The sequence below is a fragment of the Stenella coeruleoalba genome (genome assembly GCF_951394435.1).
Source record: "Stenella coeruleoalba genome assembly, chromosome: 2".
Classification (NCBI taxonomy): Eukaryota; Metazoa; Chordata; class Mammalia; order Artiodactyla; family Delphinidae; genus Stenella; species Stenella coeruleoalba.
In genome coordinates, this window is record NC_137147.1 from 169,591,242 (window position 1) to 169,618,493 (window position 27,252).

The window sequence follows — 27,252 nt, forward strand, 5'->3', positions numbered from 1 at the left end:
AGAGGAAGTACTACTTCAGAGATTCGTTGTGAGGACGATGAGATAGACCAATGCTTGGTACATGGTAAGTAATCAATAAATGCAAAGTATGAATACTGTATTAATACTGAAGGTCTGAGAGGGCATGATGATGTTTCTGCCCACTGATGGAGGCACTACAAATCGTAGAAACTTGTGCAAAGGCATTTGGCAAAACTAATCTAAGCCACGAAAGAGTTCATGGCTACTCTAGAAAGCCTGATTTGGGAATTCTTCCTAAGGGAAGAATCCCACAGAATGAAGAAGCTGCATTCATGCAAATGTTATTGTAGTATTATTTCTAATATCAAAACCCCTCAAATATTTGGCAGGAATTTAGTGGTTAAATTATAGTAATTTACTTAATGGAATCTCACTCAACAAATAAAAGGTAATTATGAATCCTACATGATAACATGGAAAAGTGATTATAATGTGAAAAAAAAAGACAAAATTGCACATTACAATTATAATAATATAAAAATAAATTTTTATGTGGACGTAAATTACAAGGACGTACATGTTTGTGCTACTAGGGTGATAGAATTAAGGATGTTTTTAATTTGTTTTCCAGATTTTTCAGTGTGTGTGCATGTATAAAATAATAGCTACCGTTTATCAAGTAATTACCGTGTGCCTGGCTCTGTGCAGTATGCTTTAGGATATTATCTCATTTTGGCTACAGATACACTTAGGGCAGGTATTACTCTCCCTGTTAAAAAGAGGAAGAAAGTGGAACTTAGTATACCTGAAGTCATGTTAACGGTGGAACTAAAATTTGAGTCTAAATCTGTCTTGACTCCAAAGCCAGATGTCAACCCCTGTACCATACAGTTTCATTAAGCACTCCTTGAAAGAGTTTTGAAGAAGAAACTCAAAACAGAAACAGGAAGTGGCTGTCCCATGGTTATGTTTAATTTGTTTTTTTTTTAAATTTATTTATTTTATTTATTTTTGGCTGTGTTTGTTCTTCATTGCTGCTCACGGGCTTTCTCTAGTTGTGGTGAGCGGGGGCTACTCTTGGCTGCGGTGCGCGGGCACTACTCTTCATTGCGGTGCGCTGGCTTCTCATCGTGGTGGCTTCTCTTGTTGTGGAGCGCAGGCTCTAGATGCGTGGGCTTTAGTAGTTGTGGCACACGGGCTCAGCAGTTGCGGCCCGCGGGCTGTAGAGCACAGGCTCAGTGGTTGTGGCACACGGGCGTAGCTGCTCTGTGGCATGTGGGATCTTCCCGGACCAGGGCTCAAACCTGTGTCTGCTGCATTGGCAGGCGGATTCTTAAGCACCGCGCCACCAGGGAAGTCCTTTAATTTGGTTTTTAAATGGTGACACTATTGGAGACAAAATAATAAAATGATATAAAAGTAAATTGAGAAAGAAAACTATTGTTTTGCTTAGAATGATTCAGAATTAGTATATGAAAATTATTTCTTTAATATCTGGATTTTGGTTTTCCAAGTAGCTTCACCTTAAGACTATTGTTTAACACTTGTTGATTGAGAAAACTAAAGCAATTGTTTTAAATTAGAAGCTGGTTATCATGGGGAAACTACATGAGTATATTTAGTTTTTTTTTTAGTTTTTTTTTTTTATTGTCAGAGGACTTTACGGCAAACAGATTGTAACATGGGTATTTTAAAGAGTGGTGCAAAAGAGCTTTGAGGCCAACCATGCTGATATGCTCTGAGGCAGGTGCCCATAGGTAACCATTCCATACCTCCCTTTTGTTGAACCTGAGGCTAAATGATTATAGTTCATAAATAGGCTCTGTCTTTGGGATTCTATTCCAATTTTTGGCTATAATCTGGCTCCCACATGGAATTCCCAGTGTAATTTCAATATTTCACAGTAGTTAGGGGCTTGGGACCCAGAAGCTCCCAGAAGAGATTACCGCATAGATTTCTCAGAAGGAAAGGGAATTGTTATCTAGTAAGCAGTAAGTCATCATTCACATCCTGAATATCAGTGAAAATAGAAGATTTACCTCCAAATAACCTGATTTCTTTCTTGGTGGTCTCTTAAAAATGGAATATATTGAGATTAAAGGGATTCATTCAGTGTTTTCTTCTGGGTATTCGTGGTAAGTTGTTTGATTAGATAGTTTAAGAAATATAAACCTTAAAGGAGGTGCAAAAAATATGTACCTTTAAGCGCAATAAGAAAGGAACCTTTAAGGAAAAACGTTTGTGTATAGGAAACAGAAATAAAGTAAGCATACAATTAGTAGAAGAGGGAAATCTATGGGCATCATCTGACTTTTCCTTATTTGAAAAAATGCAATTTCTAAGAGTTACTTCTATGTATAGATTTTAAAGCATTTTACAGATAACCAAGGGAAACTGGGGGCTATCCACCAGAAATGGTGGTGGTGGTGGTTTTAACTCGGGGCAAATGGTCTCATTAAATGTCCACGCTTGACTCAGCAGGTACGGAATACAATTGATAATATGTACCTCTTACTCGGAAGATAAATAAGCTACTTCTTTCTACTCTGGGCTCCTTAATAAAGGTCGAGGTAGAATTCTTCTCAGACTGGTTGTCCCTCTTCCTCCGTCTTGCTACATTCTCCCACTCAGCAGAATTATTCTGGTTACATTTTTACCTAATCGGTGTCAAATCTCTCACTCTCTCCGAGGACTGGTCTTACTTTTGGAGCTACAGAGGGCGAGGCAGGAGGAGCGGTGGCCTCTGCGGCCGCGGTGCTCCCACTGGTAGGGCCCAGGCGGGGGCTTCCTCGCACTCAGGGCCCTCCTTCCTCGCTCCTCCTGGCAGCCTGGCTCTGGCCTTGCGCCCGCCGGTGGCACAGCAGCTTCGTGGAGGAGCGCCGCCAGCGAACTTGAGCGCAGCATGTGGCAGTCATCAGAGTACTTAGGACAGAGGTGAGAGCAGCGGCCTGGCCGCAGCCTGAGGAAGGAGGGGCCGCGTAAGTGTTTTGTAGGAAAGATCTTCCACATTTGGGCTGAAAACTAAGTTTTCAGTGTTTGTTTAGGAGCTTTAGCTAAAAATTCTGTCTCTTGTAAACTTTGCCTCCTGTAAACCTTTGCTGTCTCAGAATAAACTTTGGCTGTTCTCAGTCCTGGCAAAGAGGAATACGTTTGATTAGGTGTTCTAAAACATTTTAATTATTAACACATTATATTATATATATATACAATATTAACATATCATAGGTGAGGAAACTGAAATAGAGAGGTTAAACGATTTATTCTGGTCAGACAGCCATTTATGGCAGAACTGCTTGGCAATTACTCAGAACCCTTCAGAGAGTCTTCCTTTTTATAATGTGAGAAAGGCAAGTGTATGAAAGCTCATCGTTCTTCATTTTAAGCTCCTTGTAGTATCTGACAGTCTTGCCAGATACCTCTGTTTTTAATCCCTGATGACTGGTTTCCACATGTGTGACTATTCTTTCTCTCAGGGATATCATTTATATCCTAAATCAAATAAGAAATTTCCCTTCCAGCTCAGTAGCAGTCAGGAGAGGAGATTGCTGCAGCCACAGATGAGCAGTGCTTGCAGGAATTGGCTCATTCTGATACTACAGAAACATCGAGTAGATTACAACCCGTTTACCAAATAGATAATGTAAGGAAGAAATCCAGACAGAGCACGCTGGCCTGATTCTTTTCTATGTCATGTGTCAGTAGTTGCAGTACGCAGGCTCAGCAGTTGTGGCACGTAGGCTCCAGGGCCACGGGCTTCAGTAGTTAACGGCTTGCGGGCTAGAGTGTAGGCTCAGTAGTTGTGGCGCACGGGCTTAGTTGCTCCGCAGCATGTGGGATCTTCCCAGACCAGGGCTCGAACCCGTGTCCCCTGCATTGGCAGGTGGATTCTTAACCACTGCGCCACCAGGGAATTCCCTAGAAAATTTTAAATTATATACGTGGCTCACATTCCCATCTCACAGCACTGACTTAGAGTTCCTGTGCCTGTACTCTGTGTTTTGTGTGTGTAGGGGTGGGGGTTGTTGTTGTTAAAAGGCAATGTAGGGCTTCCCTGGTGGCGCAGTGGTTGAGAGTCCGCCTGCCGATGCAGGAGACTCAGGTTCGTGCCCCGGTCCGGGAGGATCCTGCGTGCCGCGGAGCGGGTGGGCCCGTGGGCCATGGCCGTTGAGCCTGCGCGTCCGGAGCCTGTACTCCGCAACGGGGGAGGCCACAACAGTGAGAGGCCCGTGTACTGCAAAAAAAACCCCAAAAAACAAAAACAAACAAACAAAAAGGCAATGTAGTGGTGATGCTGTGGTCTCAAAAAGTCACACTTAATATTCATGCTTATTAATCAGTGTAACTGAGCAGTACATGTGTAGTAAGTTAAGGAATATGGAACTAAACTTACCATTTGGGGAGAAGTAAATGATGAGTCCACTTGGAGCAATCACTTACTGATGTAAGGGCTGAAATGTACTTTATAAGTGGCCAAACTACCAGGCTCGCACATTGCTGATGGGGCCACATACTGATAACCCCCTTTGGAAAACAATATTGCAGTCATATTAGGTTGACCTTATGAAATTACCTATATTTGATTGGTTTTGACTTAACAAAAATAGCAGTTTCATGTGGTTTAATCTAAAAATATCAAGAACCTCAAAAAATGTCAACATTCTTCCCCTCAGGACCTTCACCTCTGTGCCTCTATCTTAACTAAACACATACGTGCACACACATATGTGTGAATGTGTGTATGTTTGTCTAACCTGTAGAGTATATTTGTATCAGTGTAGGACCCGTGGTAGCCAGCCTCCCAAATGCCCCTCAGAGATCCCACGTCCTGGCATTCTCACCCTTGTACAGTCCCCTCCCACATCGTACCAGGATTGGTCTGTGTTACCACCAGAATGCTGCAGAAGTGATGGTCTGTCACTTCTGAGAGTAGGTGACCAGCTCTGCAGGATCGAGCCTTCTGTTGTGGGGTTCCCTCATCACTCACTCTGAGGGAAGCCAGGTGCTGTGACATGAGGACACACTCAGGCAGCCTGTGGAAAGGTCCATGTCATGAGGAGCTAAGGTCTTTGACAACCAGCAAGAAACCGGAGCTTCCTACAGCTACACGAGTGAGCTTGGAAGCAGATCCTACCCCAGTTGTGCCTTCAGATGACTGCAGCCCCAGCAGACAGTGTGACAGCAACTTCATGAGAAACTCCAAGCCTGAATCCCCCAGCTAGGCTGCTCATGGATTCCTGACCTACAGAAAATATGCGATAAGGAATGATGCTTTAAGCTGCTGAGTTTGGGTCATTTTGTATGTAGCAATGGATAACTAATAAATAAATGTAATCTTAATGCACAAAGAAGTTCACTGTACTGAACTTAAGAATGGCAAAGCCCCAAAGCAAACAAAACAATTAAGTGTCCTGAGTAGCTGGGGTGGGGGGGAGAGGTTAAGTAAATTATGGAATATTTACTCAGTGGGATATCATGCAGTTATTAACAGTGTTGGGCTGGCTCATCCTCAGGAATATAAGTGGACAGTGGAGGCCCACAGGTAGCTTCATTAACCACCCAGAGGCAGTCACCCCGAGAACTGCTGACCGGGGACCACTTGTATAAAAACACCCTGTAAACTTTCTAACCATCCAGTGCTTCGTTTCTGTTTCCTCTGTCCTTTGTGTGTTCTTGCAGAGAATTCCACTGGGGCACTGCTAACCCTTTACTGTTTAGCCTCCTCCGTCAGCCTGAGCTCCTCGAAGGCAGGGACTTGCCTAAAACTGGGCTGGAACAAAGAACAAATGCCAGTGAAGTTCGAAAGTTTGAATAATAAAATCTGCATTTGCCATCTAAGGATTTTTTTTCCCCCCAGCAGAATGCAGATTGTAGGTGGAATGAAACTACGATTGTTGCAATATTATATAAAGCAAGTAGAAATGAATGGAAACATGTCTAGATACAAAAAGCGTATTTTGTAAAAAGCTGATTCCAAGTAATTTATTATTTTCTTCATACAAGAGCACTCCAGACCCTCTCTGTAACTTTGCCTTTTCCAATTCAGCTTAGTCTCAGCTGTTGAGTAAAGTATAAAACTAAAAGCTGCTAAAATCAGGGTTTTAAAAATGGCTTTGTATCTTATGCTACCTATGCTCTTCCAAGGCCGTACCCAACTCTACCACTTCCCACCTTCTCTTTCTCTCGTCTCCACTTCTTGACTTTTCCTTTCCGTATTTTGAAGCTGTTTTTTATACTTGAGCCTTGTATAAGTGCGCCATCCATCCAGCTGATTGTAATTTCTTACTAAGGCCCCGTTAACTCCAGATCAATGGCTTATTTGACTCACTTGACTTTTTAAAGAAGCTAGAATTATTTAACCTTCAAAGCATATGTATGTATGTGTGTTAACATCTCTCAGACACTCAATCCATATGTAAGGGTTAGACCGATGGCTCTGGAGATGCGGTGGAAAGAGGTGGCATGGAGATAATGGGTAGGAAAAATGACATTTGTGGGAGCGGGGGATAAATAAAAATCATACATTAGATTTTTTCATAATAATATGCAAATTCCCACCACCTTTTCTCACTCCGACATGCGATTGGAGATATCAGTTTCTCAGCTCAGAATTATAGCTCCAGTGAGCCATCATTCCCTATAGAAGGATATTGCCTCTCTCAGATGTGTTGGTGTAGAATAAAGGTTTTTTGGTAGCTGGCTTCCATGCCTTCCTCTTCCTAGTCACATCCCTGTGCAGTCTCCGCCCACGTTGCACCAATGAAATATAGCAGAAGTGATGGCATGTCACTTCTGAGGTTAGAGGATAAAAGACTATGGCTTTTGTCTTGGGTTCTCTCCTCTGGATCACTCACTCTGGGGGAAGCCTCATCATGAGCTACCTATGAAAGAGCCCAGAAATGGGGAGGAACTGATGCCTTCTTCCAACTCCCATGGGCACGCTGGGAAGAAGATCCTGTAGACCCAGTGTATCCCGGTCAAGCCTCAGGTAACTGCAGCCCTGGCTGATGGCTTGATTGCAGCGTAGTGAGAGGTCACAGCCTGAACCATCCAGCTGAGCCGCTCCCAAATTCCTGACCTACAGAAGCTGTAAGATTATAAACGTTTCCTGTTTCAAGCAGCTAAGTTTGGTGTAGCAGTAGGTAACTAAACCAGTTGTAAACAGCTGGGTTAGACAAATTTCTTCCACTTTAAAAGTGACATTCCTAAAATCATACTGGCGTATGGTCAGTATATAACCAGTTTTGGCGATTACACCTCCATCTTTGTTTTTACTGTAATTTCACCAAATCATGAAAAATTTGGTTGAATGGGATGATTATATAACATAAGATTGACATCATAAGTGACAGCCAAACCTTAAATGTATTTTTTAACCCGTTTTATTTCACAAAGGTTTTGAAGTGATATAGCTGTGTTTTACAGTCAGATGCAAAACCAGCCTATCTTTTTTTTTTTTTGCGGTACGCGGGCCTCTCACTGCCGCGGCCCCTCCCATCGCGGAGCACAGGTTCCGGACGCGCAGGCCCAGCGGCCATGGCTCACGCTCCGCGGCATGTGGGATCTTCCCGGACCGGGGCACGAACCCGCGTCCCCCGCATCGGCAGGCGGACTCTCAACCACTGCGCCACCAGGGAAGCCCCAGCCTATCTTTGAACTAAGAAATAGGGCCACCTAAATGCAAAGAAATGATGATTCATAACTTTATTTTTAATGAAAGAATAGAAATTTTTGTAGGGCTTAAAACCAGTGAGTTAAAAGCAGTGTTTGGAAAACGAAATTAAAAAGCAATAAAGTTAAAAGGAACTAGAGGTTTTTTTTTTTTTTTTTTTGGTTCGCTGGCCTCTCACTGTTGTGGCCTCTCCCGTTGTGCAGCACAGGCTCTGGACGCGCAGGCTCAGCGGCCATGGCTCACGGGCCCAGCCACTCCGCGGCATGTGGGATCTTCCCGGACCGGGGCACGAACCCGTGTCCCCTGCATCGGCAGGCGGACTCTCAACCACTGCACCACCAGGGAAGCCCCGGAATTAGAGTTTTTGAGGTGTTTGATTTGCCTAATTATTTTTGAATTAGTATGCTAAATATATATTATATATTTTATATATATATATAATATATATATAGTTTTTCCTTCCTTTTTTTCCTTTCGGAGAACCTCTTCATTTTGAGTCCTTTTTATGAGTTCTCATGATGGATCACTTAATTTTGCTCACATTCTTCCCTCTTACATCTCCATTATGAGCAGAAAAATTAGTGGAGTATCATAATATATGTTTAGATTAATCCTTTTTTTGCAGGCCAAGTTTTAGGTTTTCATCAGTTTTCTTGGAATTCACCTCTGAATTTTCTTATGTAATCACTATAGTGGTTCTTCCTTTATGACTCTAGAGTGTGTCTTCAAGAATCAAATGTAGAAAGAATGTCACCTTTCTACATCCAGAAAGTCCCCATAGCTCGTTTTAGAAGGTGTAAGGTTTAAGCCTAGGGTTGTAAAATGATGGACGTGTTTTATTTAGCCTGCACTATGTTGTCTTACACAGTGTGTTTTTAAGTTTCCAACACTTAAAAACCAGGCAATTTCACATTAAAAATCAGATGTCTGGCTTCTCTTGAAAAATCCAAGCGTCTGACAACGGTTGCCTATATTCCTACGTGGCCGCGCTGGGCTGAAGCTGAGTGGTTGCTGCTCCTTGGAGCTGGTGCATATAGTTTTGCAGTTTACTGTGCTTCCCACTCAGTTATTTTTCTTACACCTGCTGGCTTCACTTATTTTAATTACTTGCCTGGGCCCTGTGTTTACCACTCCTGATCTAAACAAACCACTAACCATAACAATTAAGAGGAGGGGTTAAGGCCATTGTGAGCACTGTTAAAGCAAAATCACTTTTGCCTGACGCACCTAGTTTTATGTGTTACAGCCGTGCCTATTATATGCTGATGGACTTTCCGTTCTGTGCTCTTCCCTTCTGGTCAACATAAAGTCATCCCTAAATATTCCATTCATCCAGCTTTAGATACTAGTAATTTTATGAATGTTGTTGATCTTAAATGTCCTCCCTTTTTTCTGTGTCTCCTTTTGTTTTAAAAATTAAATCTAAAGTTGTACTGAGCTTGTCATGGTCCGATAGAGGTGGCTGCCTCAATTCCTTCACTCAGCAGTGAGGTATTCAGGAGGCCAAAGAGAACTAGCTATTTCTTTACTGAAAACAGCTGACCATCAGATTTGCGGACTGTATACCAGTTGTCTACATGCATGCAATCAGTGGCTTTAATTATTATTATGAATAAGGAAAGTGCTATTGTATAGTTTTATTTCTACTGACAATTTGAAGTCTAAAAAATTGTTAAAAATGAATAAGCCTTAACATTTAAAAAAATGTAATATTTTAACTGTAATAAAGGCATGAATTAAGATGAGGGAAAGTGTGAAAAAGTAAATGGATAATATTTCTAGTATATATTAGTAATTCTTCAAAGAATAATTATGCATTCTTTCCTAATATTTTGTTTCAAGGAGACATATTCCCACCATTTTTAAAAATAAGAAACTTTCTTTCATGGTGAGAAATAAGCTAAAGTGTTTATTTTTCTTTAGAATAGTAATGTTAGTATAGTTAGCCACAGCAATAGCTATATGTGTGGTCAAAGGACATGTTCATATTTCTTTTATTTTTTAAAAACAATCACATTGAAGAAAATTTGTCAAATAGAGAAGAAGCTATATCACCAATAGTACCATCAACCCCATCTAAATCTTGTTAGTATGTTAGTATAACATAAAGCCTTCTTTCTCTGATTTTTTTTATTTTTTGCGTAACTACTTCTAATTTTGCTGGTTACCTAACAGTATATGATTATGGCACATGTTCTTGCATAAATAAAAGAAGATGTAGTTTTAAAAAATTTGTTTTTTGAAGATTCATTTAAAATTTAAAATGAGGTTAAGGAAAAAAAACGAGGTTAAGATATTTTCAGGCACTGAAGATAAATTAATTGGCTCTTTTTTTTCCTTGATCAAACCTTTTATGAGCATCTGTACATATCAATCTTTGATTTCCTAAGTTTAATAATTAATTAAACAACCCAGACTCATTTCCAAATTAGAGTTAAAAATGAATTCTTTGAGATTTCTCCTATAGGGAGTAACTTTTAAATGTACCAGATTTTTGTATGTGTTTTGGTTACTACCACTTTTTTTAGAGTAGAAAAGTAGAGAGAAGAAGAAAAGGGGAGCAGGAAGGAGGATGGGAAGCACTGCCTAAAACGGCACCCCATGTGTGTTTCCCCAAACTCTCCATGCACCCAACTCCCAGCTCCACTCTGTGCTGTGGTCTGTTCACGTATTTACCCTGAGCAGAGTCTGCTAGAACAGAACAACGTTTTTACTCTATTCTGCTTCCCCAAGATCTAGCCAAGTTTCTAGCACATAGTAAGCACGTAATGAACACTCAGTGACCAGAAAGGAGAGGAAAATAAGTACATACACCAAGCCTGAGAGAGGACAGAATTGTATCAATATGTTTGGGGCTGTAAGTTACAGAATATCAGCTACAGGTGGCTTAAGCAATGAGGACATTTTTTTATTTCACATGACACAAAGTGAAGAGTCAGGGCAGTTCCAAGGTTGGTTATGCAGCTGAACAGTGTCTTGGAGGACCCAGATGTTTTTCATTTTTGTACTCGGCCATCCTCAGCATATTGGCAATTTCTTCTGTTATAGTTGCAAGATGGCTGTAGGAGTTCCAGATGTCATTTGCAGGCAGATGTGCCCATGTCCAGCAAAGAAGAGGCGGTGTTTCCTCCTGTGTATTTCTGTTTATTACAGAGGAAAACCGCTCAGAGATGCTTCTAGCTGACTTCTGCTCAGGTCCCATTTACCGGGATTGATTCACAAGCCCATGCCCTGACCGACAAAGGCTATGGGGTAGACGTCAACAGCGACTGGCACAGAAATACCAGAGGAAGCAACGGTAGGAAAGAGGAGAAGGATATACCACAGGAAAAAGAGCAGTGACAGAGGCAGGATGAAATAGCCTGTGGAATGTGTAATATAGTATGGTGTGCATTATTTAGGTCTATTATACTCTTACCTTTATATACACTGTCTTATACCCAATATATGAATGAAAGTGGTAGAACAGTATCATTTATGAATTACAATGTGTGCCACCCAAGAACAGAGCTGGGTTTTGTAGGACCATATAAATTGGAGATGTAAGGTATATGAAACTGCAAGTACAAAATTGCTAGGCCCCATCCAGGTCCCTGGAAGCTTCATTACCTTCAGGCAAACCTTTCTTTGGTACCCTCCCCAGCCTTCCCCTCATTTAGCATCACTGATCCAGAAAAAATGGAAAACAGCTTTGGATGGGAATGGGTAACAAGTCAGAAGAACTGAGTTTGCTTTATTATTAATATTATAGAGTTCAGGAAAAGGAGGATACGATACTCACTCAAGGAAAGCATAAAATGTATGGGAATTACAAAGATGATAAATTTTTTTAAAAAGAACTTTGTTTTTATTAATAGTTTTATTAACTGTTTATTAATAGTTTATTAACTTTTAAAAAACTTATTTATTTTATTTATTTTTGGCTGCATTGGGTCTTTGTTGCTGTGTGCGGGCTTTCTCTAGTTGTGGAGAGCGGGGGCTACTCTTCGAAGGCTTCGTGTTGCACGGGCTTCTCATTCTGGTGGCTTCTCTTGTTGTGGAGCACAGGCTCTAGAGCACAGGCTCAGTAGTTGTGGCGCACAGGCTTAGTTGCTCCGCGGCATTTGGGATCTTCCCGGACCAGGGCTCGAACCCGTGTCCCCTGAATTGGCAGGCAGATTCTTAACCACTGTGCCACCAGGGAAGCCCATATTAACTGTTTTTTAAACAGTTGTTTACTGCAGATTCTTTACTCTTAGAAACTGTATAAAAGTGAAAATACATAAATAGGTGAACTTCCCATTGTATTTCATATTTCACACTTGGGTTTTTTAATTGAAACGTATTTGCTAATCAGTGTAGTGTTAATTTGTAGAAGTGTGTCATCTGCACCCGTGTTGAATGAGTCTGACACATAATAACCTTCCATTAATACTTGTTTAACGAAAGAATGAATGAATCGTTTATGCAAGATCGGGACTTTTAAGATAATTATAATAATTGAAGGAAAACAAGTGTTGGACACTAACCTGTATTTTCTAACATTATTTCCTTTTAGAAAATGTGATATTACCAATCTTTTGAAAAATTAAAGACTGTACTTTCTTTAAAGACTAAGAGATATGCTGAATTGATAGCTTGGCTATTAAGATATAAATTGCCAAGGTGCTATAAATCTGAGAAAATGAGAGCATAATTTGAAAGAAAGAGATTATAGAAATGGGTATATGTGATTCAGCAAGAAAGGCCATGAGTACAATGAGAGTAGAATCTGTAACTATGCACTGTTTTATGCTTCTCAACAGACAGTTTTTACACATATATTATATGGGTCTGCCTGCTTGTCTCCTGTTCTCTATAATTTTAAAATGTGTTATTTTTTATAGCTGTTATTTTTGGGCACACAAGTGAATCAACATGTATATACAAAAGATACTATTTCTGACATGTAAAATGCTTAAGATAAATTTATTTCTTTATCTTACATTAACATTTATATATATTAAAGCCTGTTCAATTGTAGTTCTCATTTTTGAAAGTGTTTTTATATGTACAATGAAAATACACCTTTTAATATTGTACAAAGTTTTAAAAAAATCTTTTAAAAGTACAGTAAGATGAAAGGAATTTAAAAATCGACATTATTGGCACAAGATTCATGTTAATGTTTACTCATATAAATAGCACAAAATACTGCCTAATTAGTGTGGTTGGTAAATTTTTGGTACTTTAATTTTCTCTGTTATTGTAAACCATGCATAAAATGCTTGCCTATTGAGAAGTGCAGAATTGTCAGAGCTTAAACAGCTGACATCTGCTTACTCTCTTAAAAAAAAAAAAGAATAGGAAGCCATTTCAGCTTAATCTACCTCAAATGTGTTCATGTAAATGGAGGTCCATCTATTGACCTGTATTCTTTTCAGCTCAGGATTGGTCCACATGGTTCATGAAACCAGGAAGCCTGATTAGAAATGCAGATGTCGAGACAGTGAAGTACACCGTCCCCTTTTCCCTTTGCTGTATCTGTCAGGGTGAAAAGTGGCTTGTACAAGGGTCAGTCACCCATACTCACTCAATTACTTTTCTTGGACCCACAGAGCTGTCACAAGCTGTGGTGGACGCGGGAGCCATTCCTCTTTTAGTGCTCTGTATCCAAGAGCCAGAAATTGCTTTGAAAAGGGTTGCTGCTTCGGCCCTCAGTGATATTGCAAAGCATTCTCCGGAGTTGGCACAGACAGTGGTGGACGCAGGAGCAATTGCTCACTTAGCCCAGATGATCCTGAACCCTGATGCTAAGTTGAAGGTAGTTAAAAATAAAGAAACAAACAATCCAGGATTCTGATAATCTAAGAAGATGGAAATGTGTGCAGATTAATATTATACATTTTTAAATAATTAGTAAATTATCATGGAAAACAGATACGAAATATTGTGTATTTGGTCCTTTAATATGTGAAAACTGTGCTGTAAGGATTAGACAATAAAGATGTGACTGGGAAAAAGTATGTGCAACGCTGAAAACTAGAAGTAGCATCAGAATTAATACTAATAATTAAAGTAAAGAATCACGTAATGATTAAATCTCAGGGTTAGAAGGGACCTAAAGGTTTTCTAGCCCATTGTTATATTTAAGTTTCCTGTAAGAATTGCCATATTTACATTAGTCTTTTCTATAGCTTTCTAAAATCTATTTTTCAGTTGATAGTCACCAATTATACTTTTATATTCTAATAGTTATATTCTGTAAGATTTAAAAATTGTCAATATTAATTAAGCAATGTAAAGTTTTACAAATGATATTGGCAATATCCCAAAATGTTAGTTCTGCTTGATTGTTACTGTACTACATTACTGTGTTTATCGTCAATTAACAATTTAAGTATTGCGTAATTAAGAAATAGCATTCATCCCAGGGTCATATTCTTTGACCAGCCTCAACTGATAAGAGATTTAAATAGTCAATAGTGTGAACTAAGATGTTTAACTTGGATATGAGGGAATTTAAGAAATTGAGTATTGAGGTATAAGAAGACTAGGATGTGAATGCCTCGAGACTCCTAGATTATGTTGGATGTGTGATTGTTTTTTCCTCTTTATAAAGGAATTTGAGTGTGTACGAAGCTGTTTAAATTACGTCTGAACTCCACAGTGGAGTCTATGTAACATTTGGGTTTGGTTTTTGCTCAACAGCGTCAGATCCTTTCAGCTCTCAGTCAGATTGCGAAACATTCTGTGGATCTAGCAGAAATGGTGGTTGAAGCAGAGATTTTTCCAGCTGTACTTACCTGTCTGAAGGACAAAGATGAATACGTGAAGAAAAATGCTTCCACTTTAATTAGAGAGATTGCAAAACATACACCTGAGGTAAAACAAGGAAAAAAAAAAAAAACAGCTTCAAAATACAACAGTATGGGGCTTCCCTGGTGGCGCAGTGGTTGAGTCTGCCTGCCGATGCAAGGGACTCGTGCCCCGGTCTGGGAAGATCCCACATGCCGCGGAGCGGCTGGGCCCGTGAGCCATGGCCGCTGAGCCTGCGCGTCCGGAGCCTGTGCTCCACAACGGGAGAGGCCACAACAGTGAGAGGCCTGCGTACCGGAAAAAAAAAAAAAAAAAAAAACCCAACAGTATGCAGTTAGTTTTAGTTTTTAAGTAAAACATCAGTTTGTTCACAGGGCTCAGGGACAGTGTCACATGTTGTGAGGGGTTCTCGTCCTCAGCACTGTTGACATTTTGGACCAGGTCATTCTTCGTTGTGCGGGGCCGTCCTGTACACTGTGAGGGGCCGTCCTGTACACTGTAGGGTGGTTGTTTAGCAGCATCCCTGGCCTCTGCCCGCTGGATGCCAGTAGCGCCCCTCCCCCAAGTTGTGACGATCAAAAATGTCCCCACATATTACTAAATGTTTACTAGGGGACAAGAGTGCCCCCACTTGAGAACCACTGGGTTATATCAATGGAGTTTGAGTCTGAAATCTCAGGTTTTAATCATTTTCTGCTTTCCATTTCTAGATTGTAGGGACCGTGGACCTTTGTTGTCCTGTCACTCTAGGTCAGCTGGGCGTAGTGAGAGATGGTGCCCCTCCAGGTTGGGAGAGACCATCAGGCCCCCTGACCTTGCGTAACTGCTCTAACAGCTGCTCTTGCACAGTGGTTCCTGCTCTGAGGTGTGAGGTGGGAAAGGAATAGAGACGAAGCGAACCTGGGTAGATTCTGAAGTTATGTCTTTTTCTGTGTATATTTTCACTAATCAATTTCATTTCACTAAACTTTTAAGTCCTTATTCTTTTTTTTTTAAAATTATTTATTTATTGGGATGCACCAGGCCTTAGTGGCAGCACACAGGATCTTCGTTGTGGCGTGGGGGATCTTTAGTTGTGGCGTGGGGGATCTTTAGTTGCGGCACATGGGATCTAGTTCCCTGACCAGGGATTGAACCCAGGCCCCCTGCATTGGGAGCTCGGAGTCTTAGCCACTGGACCACCAGGGAAGTCCCAAGTCCTCATTCTTTATTTCACCCAACATCTTTATCTGGTTGAGATTGTTCAAGACTGGAGTGCAGTCAGCTAGAGATCATTGCTGGCAAAGGAAGGATAATGGGGCTAGACTATTTCAAGTCTGATCTCACCTTTCAGCATTCAGTGATTAATCCAATTCTTACTCACACCTTGTGATAGGGGGTTTCAGCAGTTAGCTAGTTGTGAACTAGCCCTAGACTTAGTGTTTAGGTGAGGAGTTTTGACATCCATTATGATAAGGATAGAGTCGTGCAAGAAAAATTGAACCACAGAGAGGGTCCTCACAGTGAGCATATTCTGTACATTAGAAATAGCAGGACTGTTACCCTTGTACACTTCTTTGATAAAAATAATAATTTCACTAAATGACATTTCAGATTTTACCAGACGTTTTTTAGGTCCTAAATTTTAAAATTTGGCAATGCTAAAGTAATATTTAAAGATCATCTTACACTTTAGGGCCATGGTTATCTAGCTCTCCTTCTTTTCTCTTAGCTTTCTCAGCTGATAGTGAACACGGGGGGAGTTGCTGCCGTGATCGATTGCATTGGGTCCTGCAAAGGAAACATAAAGCTGCCGGGCATCATGATGCTTGGCTACGTGGCAGCTCATTCTGAGAACCTGGCAATGGCAGTCATCATTTCCAAGGTTTGTTCTTGCTTCCTTTTCCTCTGGGTATTGCAGTGAGATACTCTAAGACAGAACCACAGATTAATACTATCCCACAGAGTGTAAAATATAGCTGACCAGAGTCAAAGAACTACCAGCTTTCTTCAAGGCTTATTAGTAAGTTTCCCAAAGCAGTGCTTGAAGTAAAGTTTACTTGGCAGGAAGTTTAAAGTTTTACTCAGTGTTTAATATCAATAAAATGTCAACACCTCTGAGTGTTAGTATCACCTATATCTAAATACCATGTATTTGTATCTTGAAGGATTGGCTTTACAAATATGTAAAGCATACTTTGATTAAAGACAGCTATCATAAATGACATGCCCAGTGGTCATTTTGATTATTCCGTACATTCTCCCACTTCCTGCCATTTGGGCAGGATATGACAATGGATGGCTCTCTCTCCTTCAGCTTCCATGAGCTAATTTATCTTCTTGGACATGGGCAATTCAGAGCACATGTTGGATAGCATGTTTCTGACATGCTGTTTCCTTGCTCTAGGGATTTGGCCTTATCTCAATTTACGGCTTGGAATTAACCCACCAGATCACGTAGCCCTGGCTCATAGTAGGTGATCAAAAAATATTTGTTGAATGAATAAATATTGATCTCCTGAAGCATGCTTCAAAGGCTGCGTGCTCCCAGTGTCTCCGGCAACCCTCTAGGATGTGGGTTTCTTATCAGCATGGAAAATCTGTTGCTGTATGTTAAACAGAAGTGTGGATTTTTTTTTTAATCCTTTGCTAATCCTCAGAATAAAAATGAACCTCAGATCTTTATTTTCTACCTATTCCTTGATAATTCTTTACTTCACTCCCTTTTTATCTCTAGCTTTTCCTTTTGTTCTTCTATTACCAAAGACTCTGATAGTGACTAGAGCAGTAGTGCTGCTTTCTGAAGGGTCACCATGGGGATGCGATCAGGATTCTTGATTCTCGGTTCTTTTGTGGATAGTCAGAAAGCCTACTGTAGGAAGGATGAGGAAGGAAGCAGCAATTGCTTTTGCTTCCTGTGTTTCTTCCCCAGACTAACCAGGAGGTGCTCCCTGCCTTTGTTCTGGGGCTGCTTCTGGCCTCTCCCATCTGGTTTGTCTTCCATTTAACTGAAGATCAAGGTGGGGGCACCAGCAGTTTGAGGCAGACCACGCAACACTGCCTCATCCTTTCCCGTTCCGTGTAGTACTCTCAGGACTGAGAACACCTCCAGTCTAAATAATACTTTCTAATGTTCAAAGCACATTCAGCGCTCCTTGTCTCATTTGCCGTTCAAACCAACTGAGGCCAGTAAGTCAGAGTGCTGGGCATGGGGTAAAGGGGGCTGGCTGTCTTCTTTTCCTCCTGCTTCTTCAGTCTTGGTGTGTCTCAGAAGTATGGACTTTCTGGAGAGTTACCTCATTCTGAAGATAGAAAGATTCTGACCTTTTTTTTTTTTTTGTATGGGCAGACACATTTTTAGTCATAAAAAGGAAGTCAAAGAAATATGGCAGATCTCTTCTTTAAGAAATTGGTCTTAAAAACCTAATTTAAAGGTGGAGGGAAAAAAAGTATATATGATCATTTGGCCTTTGCTGCGGTAGCATGACCCATGTGATAGTGGCTTTTGTGGTGCTAAATTTTAGGTGATAATTCTTCTAGTCTCAAGTTAGTTAGAAAATTATGCCTATACAGAATGAATTATAATTTGATTTGGTTATTTGACTCTTCCTTGGGTATATAAACTGTGATGCATTTGAGGCCCTTTAGTTAACTCTGTTTTGATTATTTAGATAAAACTGAAGTTTGAAGTGCAAGATATAAGCATATGCCATCTGTGTAACAAAAGTACTCATCCTCCTTTGACATTCAATCATGTTAAAATGGGCAAAACTATCATTTAAATGTTGACAAAAATTAATGGAAATTTACTATTTCAGAAAAGGTTTTAGTGACTATATTTTACCTAAAATTTACTTCAATAGGATTCTTGCTCATATTATTCATTTGATTTTGGATCTATAGTAGGTATTTTGTTCTCAGATCTGTTATACTTGGTGAAAAGTCAATTTTTAAAAGGATTCTAAATTAACTTTTTTAACAAGGGAAAGCAAAAGGTTTTATTTTTTTAACATCTTCATTGGAGTATAATTGCTTTACAGTGGTATGTTTCTGCTTTATAACAAAGTGAATCAGCTATACATATACATGTATCCCCATATCTCCTCCCTCTTGCGTCTCCCTCCCACCCTCCCTATCCCACCCCTCTAGGTGGTCACAAAGCACTGAGCTGATCTCCCTGTGCTATGCGGCTGCTTCCCACTAGCTATTTTACATTTGGTAGTATATGTAAGTCCATGCCAATCTCTCACTTCGTCCCAGCTTACCCTTCCCCCTCCCCATGTCCTCAAGTCCATTCTCTATGTCTGCGTCTTTATTCCTGTCCTGCCCTTAGGTTCATCAGAACCATTTCTTTTTTTCTTTTTAGATTCCATATGTATGTGTTAGCATACAGTATTTGTTTTTCTCTTTCTGACTTGCTTCACTCTGTATGACAAACTCTCGGTCCATCCACCTCACTACAAATAACTCAATTTTGTTTCTTTTTATGGCTGAGTAATATTCCATTGTATATATGTGCCACATCTTCTTTATCCATTCATCTGTTGATGGACACTTAGGTTGCTTCCATGTCCTGGCTGTTGTAAATAGAGCTGCAATGAACATTGTGGTACATGACTCTTTTTTTTTTTTTTTTAGTGGTACGCAGGCCTCTCACTGTTGTGGCCTCTCCCGTTGCGGAGCACAGGCTCCAGACACGCAGGCTCAGTGGCCATGGCTCACAGGCCTAGCCGCTCCGCAGCATGTGGGATCTTCCCAGACCGGGGCACGAACCTGTGTCCCCTGCACCCCTCAACCACTGCGCCACCAGGGAAGCCCCATGACTCTTTGAATTATGGTTTTCTCAGGGTATATGCCCAGTAGTGGGATTGCTGGGTCATATGGTAATTCTATTTTTAGTTTTTTAAGGAACCTCCACACTGTTCTCCATAGTGGCTGTATCAATTTACATTCCCACCAACAGTGCAGTAGGGTTCCCTTTTCTCCACACCCTCTCCAGCATTTATTGTTTGTACATATTTTGATGATGGCCATTCTGACTGGTGTGAGGTGATACCTCATTGTAGTTTTGATTTGCATTTCTCTAATGATTAGTGATGTTGAGCATCTTTTCATGTGTTTGTTGGCAGTCTGTATATATTCTTTGGAGAAATGTCTATTTAGGTCTTCTGCCCATTTTTGGATTGGGTTGTTTGTTTTTTGATATTGAGCTGCATGAGCTGCTTGTAAATTCTGGAGATTAATCCTTTGTCAGTTGCTTCATTTGCAAATATTTTCTCCCATTCTGAGGGTTGTCTTTTGGTCTTGTTTATGGTTTCCTTTGCTGTGCAAAAGCTTTGAAGTTTCATTAGGTCCCATTTATTTATTTTTGTTTTCATTTCCATTTCTCTAGGAGGTGAGTCAAAAAGGATCTTGCTGTGATTTATGTTATAGAGTGTTCCGCCTGTGTTTTCCTCTAAGAGTTTTATAGTGTCTGGCCTTATATTTAGGTCTTTAATCCATTTTGAGTTGATTTTTATGTATGGTGTTAGGGAGTGCTCTAATTTCATTCTTTTACATGTAGCTGTCCAGTTTTCCCAGCACCACTTATTGAAGAGGCTGTCTTTTCTCCATTGTATATTCTTGCCTCCTTTATAAAAAATAAGGTGACCATATGTGCATGGGTTTATCTCTGGGCTTTCTATCCTGTTCCATTGATCTATATTTCTGTTTTTGTGCCAGTACCATACTGTCTTGATTACTGTAGCTTTGTAGTTTAGTCAAGTCCAGCAGCCTGATTCCTCCAGCTCCATTTTTCTTTCTCAAGATTGCTTTGGCTATTCGGGGTCTTTTGTGTTTCCATACAAATTGTGAAATTTTTTGTTCTAGTTCTGTGAAAAATGCCATTGATAGTTTGATAGAGATTGCATTGCACCTGTAGATTGCTTTGGGTAGTATAGTCATTTTCACAATGTTGATTCTTCCAATCCAGGAACATGGTTTATCCTTCCATCTGTTTTGTATCATCTTTAATTTCTTTCATCAGTGTCTTATAGTTTTCTGCATACAGGTCTTTTGTCTTCTTAGGTAGGTTTATTCCTAGGTATTTTCTTCTTTTTGTTGCAGTGGTAAATGGGAGTGTTTCCCTAATTTCTTTCAGATTTTTCATCATTAGTGTATAGGAATGCAAGAGAGTTCTGTGCATTAATATTGTATGCTGCTACTTTGCCAAGTTTGCTGATTAGCTCTAGTAGTTTTCTGGTAGAGTCTTTAGGATTCCTATGTATAGTATCATGTCATCTGCAAACAGTGGCAGTTTTACTTCTTTTCCGATTTGTATTCCTTTTATTTCTTTTTCTTCTCTGGTTGCTGTGGGTAAAACTTCCAAAACTGTGTTGAATAATAGTGGTGAGAGTGGGCAACCTTGTCTTGTTACCGATCTTAGTGGAAATGGTTTCAGTTTTTCACCATTGAGAATGATGTTGGTGGTGGGTTTGTCATATATGGCCTTTATTATGTTGAGGTAAGTTCCCTCTGTGCCTACTTTCTGGAGGGTTTTTATTATAAATGGGTGTTGAATTTTGTCGAAAGCTTTTTCTGCATCTATTGAGATGATCATGTGGTTTTTATCCTTCAGTTTGTTAATGTGGCATTATCACATTGTTTGATTTGCATATATTGAACAATCCTTCTATTTGATCATGGTGAACGAACGTTTTAATGTGCTGTTGGATTCTGTTTGCTAGTATTTTGTTGGATTTTTGCATCTATGTTCATCAGTGATATTGGCCTGTAGTTTTCTTTGTGACATCTTTGTCTGGTTTTGGTATCAGGGTGATAGTGGCCTCGTAGAATGAGTTTGGGAGTGTTCCTCCCTCTGCTATATTTTGGATGAGTTTGAGAAGGATAGGTGTTAACTCTTCTCAAAGTGTTTGATAGAATTCTCCTGTGAAGCCATCTGGTCCTGGGCTTTCATTTGTTGGAAGATTTTTAATCACAGTTTCAATTTCAGTGCTTGTGATTGGTCTGTTTATATTTTGTATTTCTTCCTGGTTCAGTCTCGGGAGGTTGTGCTTTTCTAAGAATTTGTCCATTTCTTCCAGGTTGTCCATTTTATTGGCATAGAGTTGCTTGTAGTAATCTCTCATGATCCTTTGTATTTCTGCAGTGTCAGTTGTTACTTCTCCTTTTTCTTTTCTAATTCTATTGATTTGAGTCTCCTCCCTTTTTTTCTTGATGAGTCTGGTTAATGGCTTATCAATTTTGTTTATCTTCTCAAAGAACCAGCTTTTAGTTTTATTGATCTTTGCTATCGTTTCCTTCATTGCTTTTTCATTTATTTCTGCTCTGATCTTTATGATTTCTTTCCTTCTGCTAACTTTGGGGTATTTTTTGTTCTTCTTTCTCTTATTGCTTTAGGTGCAAGGTTAGGTTGTTTATTTGAGACTTTTCTTGTCTCTTGAGGTAGGATTTTATTGCTATAAACTTCCCTCTTAGAACTGCTTTTGCTGCATCCCATAGGTTTTAGGTCATTGTGTTTTCATTGTCATGTGTTTCTAGGTATTTCTTCCTCTTTGATTTCTTCAGTGATCTCTTGGTTATTTAGTAGTGTATTGTTTAGCCTCCATGTGTTTGTCTTTTTTACAGACTTTTTCCTGTAATTGATATCTAGTTTCATAGCATTGTGGTCAGAAGAGATAGTTGATAGAATTTAAATTTTCTTAAATTTACCAAGGCTTGACTTGTGACCCAAGGTACGATCTATCCTGAAGAATGTTCCATGAGCCCTTGAGAAGAAAGTGTATTCTCTTTTTTTGGGATGGAATGTCCTATAAATATTTTTCCATCTTGTTTAATGTATCATTTAAAGCTTGTGTTTCCTTATTTATTTTCATTTTGGATGATCTGTCCATTGGTGAAAGTGAGGTGTTAAAGTCCCCTACTATGATTGTGTTACTGTCGATTTCCCCATTTATGGCTGTTAGCATTTGCCGTATGTATTGAGGTGCTCCTATGTTGGGTGCTTAAATATTTACAATTGTTATATCTTCTTCTTGGATTGGTCCTTTGAGCATTATGTAGTGTCCTCCTTTGTCGCTTGTAGTAGTCTTTATTTTAAAGTCTATTTTGTCTGATATGAGAATTGCTACTCCAGCTTTCTTTTCATTTCCATTTGCATGGAATATCTTTTTCCATCCCCTCACTTTCAGTCTGTATGTGTCCCTAGGTCTGAAGTGGGTCTGTTGTAGACAGCACATATACGGGTCTTGTTTTTGTATCCATTCAGGCAGTCTGTGTCTTTTGGTTGGAGCATTTAATCCATTTACATTTCAGGTAATTATTGATATGTATGTTCCTATGACCATTTTCTTAATTGTTTTGGGTTTGTTATTGTAGGTCTTTTCCTTCTCTTGGCTTTCCTGCCTAGAGAAGTTCCTTTAGCCTTTGTTGTAAAGCTGGTTTGGTGGTGCTGAGTTCTCTTAGCTTTTGCTTGTCTGTAAAGATTTTAATTTCTCTGTCGAATCTGAATGCGATCCTTGCTGGGTAGAGTAATCTTGGTTGTAGGTTTTTTCCTTTCATCACTTTAAATATATCCTGCCACTCCCTTCTGGCTTGTAGAGTTTCTGCTAGAAATCAGCCGTTAACCTTATGGGAGTTCCCTTGTATGTTATTTGTCATTTTTCCTTTGCTGCTTTCAATAATTTTTCTTTGTCTTTAATTTTTGCCAATTTGATTACTATGTGTCTTGGCGTGTTTCTCCTTGGATTTATCCTGTATGGGACTCTCTGTGCTTCCTGGGCTTGATTGACTATTTCCTTTCCCATATTAGGGAAGTTTTCAACTATAATCTCTTCAAATATTTTCTCAGTCCCTTTTTTTTTTTTTTTTTTTGCGGTACACGGGCCTCTCACTGTTGTGGCCTCTCCCGTTGCAGAGCACAGGCTCCGGACGCACAGGCTCAGCGGCCATGGCTCACAGGCCGAGCCGCTCCGCGGCATGTGGGATCCTCCCAGACTCGGGCACGAACCTGTGTCCCCTGCATTGGCAGACGCACTCTCAACCACTGCGCCAGCAGGGAAGCCCTCAGTCCCTTTCTTTTTCTCTTCTTCTGGGACCCCTATAATTTAAATATTTGTGCATTTACTTTTGTCCCAGAGGTCTCTGAGACTGTCCTCAATTCTTTCATTCTTTTTTCTTTATTCTGCTCTGCAGTAGTTATTTCCACTATTTTCTCTTCCAGGTCACTTATCTGTTCTTCTGCCTCAGTTTTTCGGCTATTGATTCCTTCTAGAGAATTTTTAATTTCATTTATTGTGTTGTTCATCATTGTTTGTTTGCTCTTTAGTTCTTCTAGGTCCTTGTTAAATATTTCTTGCATTTTGTCTATTCTATTTCCAAGATTTTGGATCATCTTTACTATCATTATTCTGAATTCTTTTTCAGGTAGATTGCCTATTTCCTCTTCATTTGTTTGGTCTGGTGGGTTTTTACCTTGCTCCTTCATCTGCTGTGTGTTTCTCTGTCTTCTCACTTGGCTTAACTTACTGTGTTTGGGGTCTCCTTTTCACAGCCTGCAGGTTCGTAGTTCCCATTGTTTTTGGTGTCTGCCCCCAGTGGCTGAAGTTGGTTCAGTGGGCTGTGTAGGCTTCCTGGTGGAGGGGACTAGTGGCTGTGCTCTGGTGGATGAGGCTGGATCTTGTCTTTCTGGTGGGCAGGACCATGTCTGGTGGTGTGTTTTGGGGCGTCTGTGACCTTATTATGATTTTAGGTAGGCTCTCTGCTAATGGGTGGGGTTGTGTTCCTGTCTTGCTAGTTGTTTGGCATAGGGTATCCAGCACTGTAGCTTGCTGGTCATTGAGTGGGGCTGGGTCTTATCGTTGAGATGGAGATCTCTGGGAGACCTTTCACCGTTTGATATTATGTGGAGCTGGGAGGTCTCTGGTGGACTGGTGTCCTGAACTCAGCTTTCCCACCTCAGAGGCACAGGCCTGACACCCGGCTGGAGGACCAAGACCCTGTCAGCCACACAGCTCAGAAGAAAAGGGAGAAAAAAAGAAAGAAAGGAAGGAAGGGAGGGAGGGAGGGAGAGAATAAAATAAAGTTATTACAATAAAAAATAATTATTAAAAATAAAAAAATTGGGCTTCCCTGGTGGCTCAGTGGTTGAGAGTCCGCCTGCTGATGCAGGGGACACACGTTCATGCCCCGGTCCGGGAGGATCCCACATGCCGCGGAGCGACTAGGCCCGTGAGCCATGGCTGCTGAGCCTGTGCAGCCGGAGCCTATGATCCACAATGGGAGAGGCCACAACAGTGAGCAGCCCGTGTACTGCAAAAAAAATAATAAAAATTAAAAAGTAATTTAAAAAAAGAAAGAAGAGAGCAACCAAAGCAAAAAACAAATCCACCAATGATAACAAGCGCTAAAAACTATGCTTAAAAACAAACAAAAACGGACAGACAGAACCCTAGGACAAATGGTAAATACAAAGCTATACAAACGAAATCACACAAAGAAGCACACACATACACACTCACAAAAAGAGAAGAAGGAAAAAAATATATATATCATTGCTCCCAAAGTCCACCTCCTCAGTTTGGGATGATTCGTTGTCTATTCAGGTGTTCCACAGATGCAGGGAACATTAAGTTGACTGTGGAGATTTAATTCGCTGCTCCTGAGGCTGCTGGGAGAGATTTCCCTTTCTCTTCTTTGTTCGCACAGCTCCTGGGGTTCAGCTTTGGATTTGGACCCGTCTCTGCGTGTAGTTTGCCTGAGGGCATCTGTTCTTCGCTCAGACAGGACGGGGTTAAAGGAGCAGCTGATTCGGGGACTCTGGCTCACTCAGGCCGGGGGGAGGGAGGGGTACAGATGCGGGGTGAGCCTGCGGCGGCAGAGGCCAGCGTGACGTTGCACCAGCCTGAGGCGCGCTGTGCGTTCTCCCAGGGAAGTTGTCCCTGGATCACGGGACCCTGGCGGTGGTGGGCTGCACAGGCTCCCGGGAGAGGAGGTGTGGACAGTGACCTGTGCTCGCACACAGGCTTCTTGGTGGCGGCAGCAGCAGCCTTAGCATCTCATACCTGTCTCTGGGGTCTGCGCTGGTAGCCGCGGTTCGCGCCCATCTCTGGAGCTCGTTTAGGTGTTGCTCTGAATTCCCTCTCGTCGCGCACTCTGAAACAATGGTCTCTTGCCTCTTCATCAGCTCCAGACTTTTTCCCGGACTCCCTCCCGTCTAGCTGTGGCGCACTAGCCCCTTCAGGCTGCGTTTACGCAGCCAACCCCAGTCCTCTCCCTGCGCTCCGACCTCCGAAGCCCGAGCCTCAGCTCCCAGCCCCGCCCGCCCTGGCGGGTGAGCAGACAAGCCTCTCGGGCTGGTGAGTGCTGGTCGGCACCAATCCTCTGTGCAGGAATCTCTCCGCTTTTACTTCCTCACCCCTGTTGCTGTGCTCTCCTCCGCAGCTCCGAAGCTTCCCCCCTCCGCCACTCGCAGTCTCCGCCGGCGAAGGGGCTTCCTAGTGTGTGGAAACCTTTCCTCCTTCACAGCTCCCTCCCACTGGTGCAGGTCCCGTCCCTATTCTTTTGTCTCTGTTTTTCCTTTTTTCTTTTGCCCTACCCAGGTATGTGGGGAGTTTCTTGCCTTTTGGGAAGTCTGATATCTTCTGCCAGCGTTCAGTAGATGTTATGTAGGGGTTATTCCACATGTAGATGCATTTCTGATGTTTTTGTGGGGAGGAAGGTGATCTCCGCATCTTACTCTTCTGCCATCTTGAAGGTCTCCTTCTTCAACCAAAATGCTGCTGCATTGACTTTTTAAAGTCACACAGGCAGATGTCTGGGGTGGTTGGTGATCCGTGATGTTGATAGCAAAGAAAGGATGTGTGTTCTAAGTGGTGACACCGAGGAGTCCAGCTCCCTGATCAGATCTGGAAATCCTTTGCCCCGGGGGCAACCTCGGAGACCGTCCTGCGCCCCCCCGCCACTTCCCCGGACTCTGGGGCACCACCTGCAGCTGAGTCACCAGCCCGGCTGCGTCTGGGATGTGTGCGCCGGCCCCAGCCGGCCTCCCCTCAAGCAAAAGGTTTTAAAATCCTACGCATTTTTAATTTGTCACGGGGGAATCTGGTTTTGCCTAAATACTGGTCTGTGGCATCTGTTTTTTGGTTAAATGCCTCTGTTTGGGGAGTAAATGCTAGTGGAGTTATTTAGTTTAGTTGGATTGTTACAGATAATTAAGGTAAATTAGTTCTAGTCATTTTATTGACTTGAAAAATGACAGCCCCTGTGAAGTGCTCATTTATTGAACCGTTTAAGAAAAGGATCAAGACCAAAATGATTCCTTCTAACGTTTGAGAGACAGGGAAGACTCTTTAATCCTGCTCTGGATTCATAACTCTTGCTCTTTTGATCAACGCTGCAGGGTGTGCCCCAGCTGTCAGTCTGCTTGTCGGAAGAGCCAGAAGATCATATTAAGGCTGCTGCTGCCTGGGCCTTGGGACAGATTGGGAGGCACACTCCGGAGCATGCCCGGGCTGTTGCGGTCACAAACACTTTGCCCGTCCTGCTTTCTTTGTACATGTCGACCGAAAGTTCTGAGGATCTTCAAATGAAAGTAAGTGCTTAATTCTTGACTGTTTTAATGAGGCTTTGTTAGATTTTGACTCATTCTTTAAAATGTGTAAATTAAAATGTTTTAATTTTCATCATGGACAATATCGCTTTTCTGAGTCAAGAAATAAATTTATCAGAAGAAGTGAGGTGACTCTTTGAAAATGAGTTACCCTTGTCTCTAAAAATCAGTGATTTATTTTAATGAAAGTTCTCTGTAGGTACAAAGTTGTTTGTAAAATGAATGTCTGGTTGTTGCCTTCTACATTTCTATTGACTTT

General features: G+C 41.2%; 1 protein-coding gene across 5 annotated transcripts in view; it reads left to right on the plus strand.

Annotated features, from left to right (window-relative positions):
- SPAG6 (sperm associated antigen 6) overlaps window positions 1-27,252 on the plus strand; it is a 73,389-nt gene that overhangs the window by 23,298 nt on the left and 22,839 nt on the right. For 4 of the 5 annotated variants that reach the window (XM_079912825.1, XM_079912829.1, XM_079912827.1 and 1 more), the window contains 4 exons: window positions 13,207-13,412; window positions 14,300-14,473; window positions 16,119-16,271; window positions 26,784-26,975. In XM_079912825.1, coding sequence (XP_079768951.1) covers window positions 13,207-13,412; window positions 14,300-14,473; window positions 16,119-16,271; window positions 26,784-26,975 — 725 coding nt within the window. The remainder of the gene's footprint in view (window positions 1-13,206; window positions 13,413-14,299; window positions 14,474-16,118; window positions 16,272-26,783; window positions 26,976-27,252) is intronic. The other variant, XM_079912828.1, reaches the window with a different exon arrangement.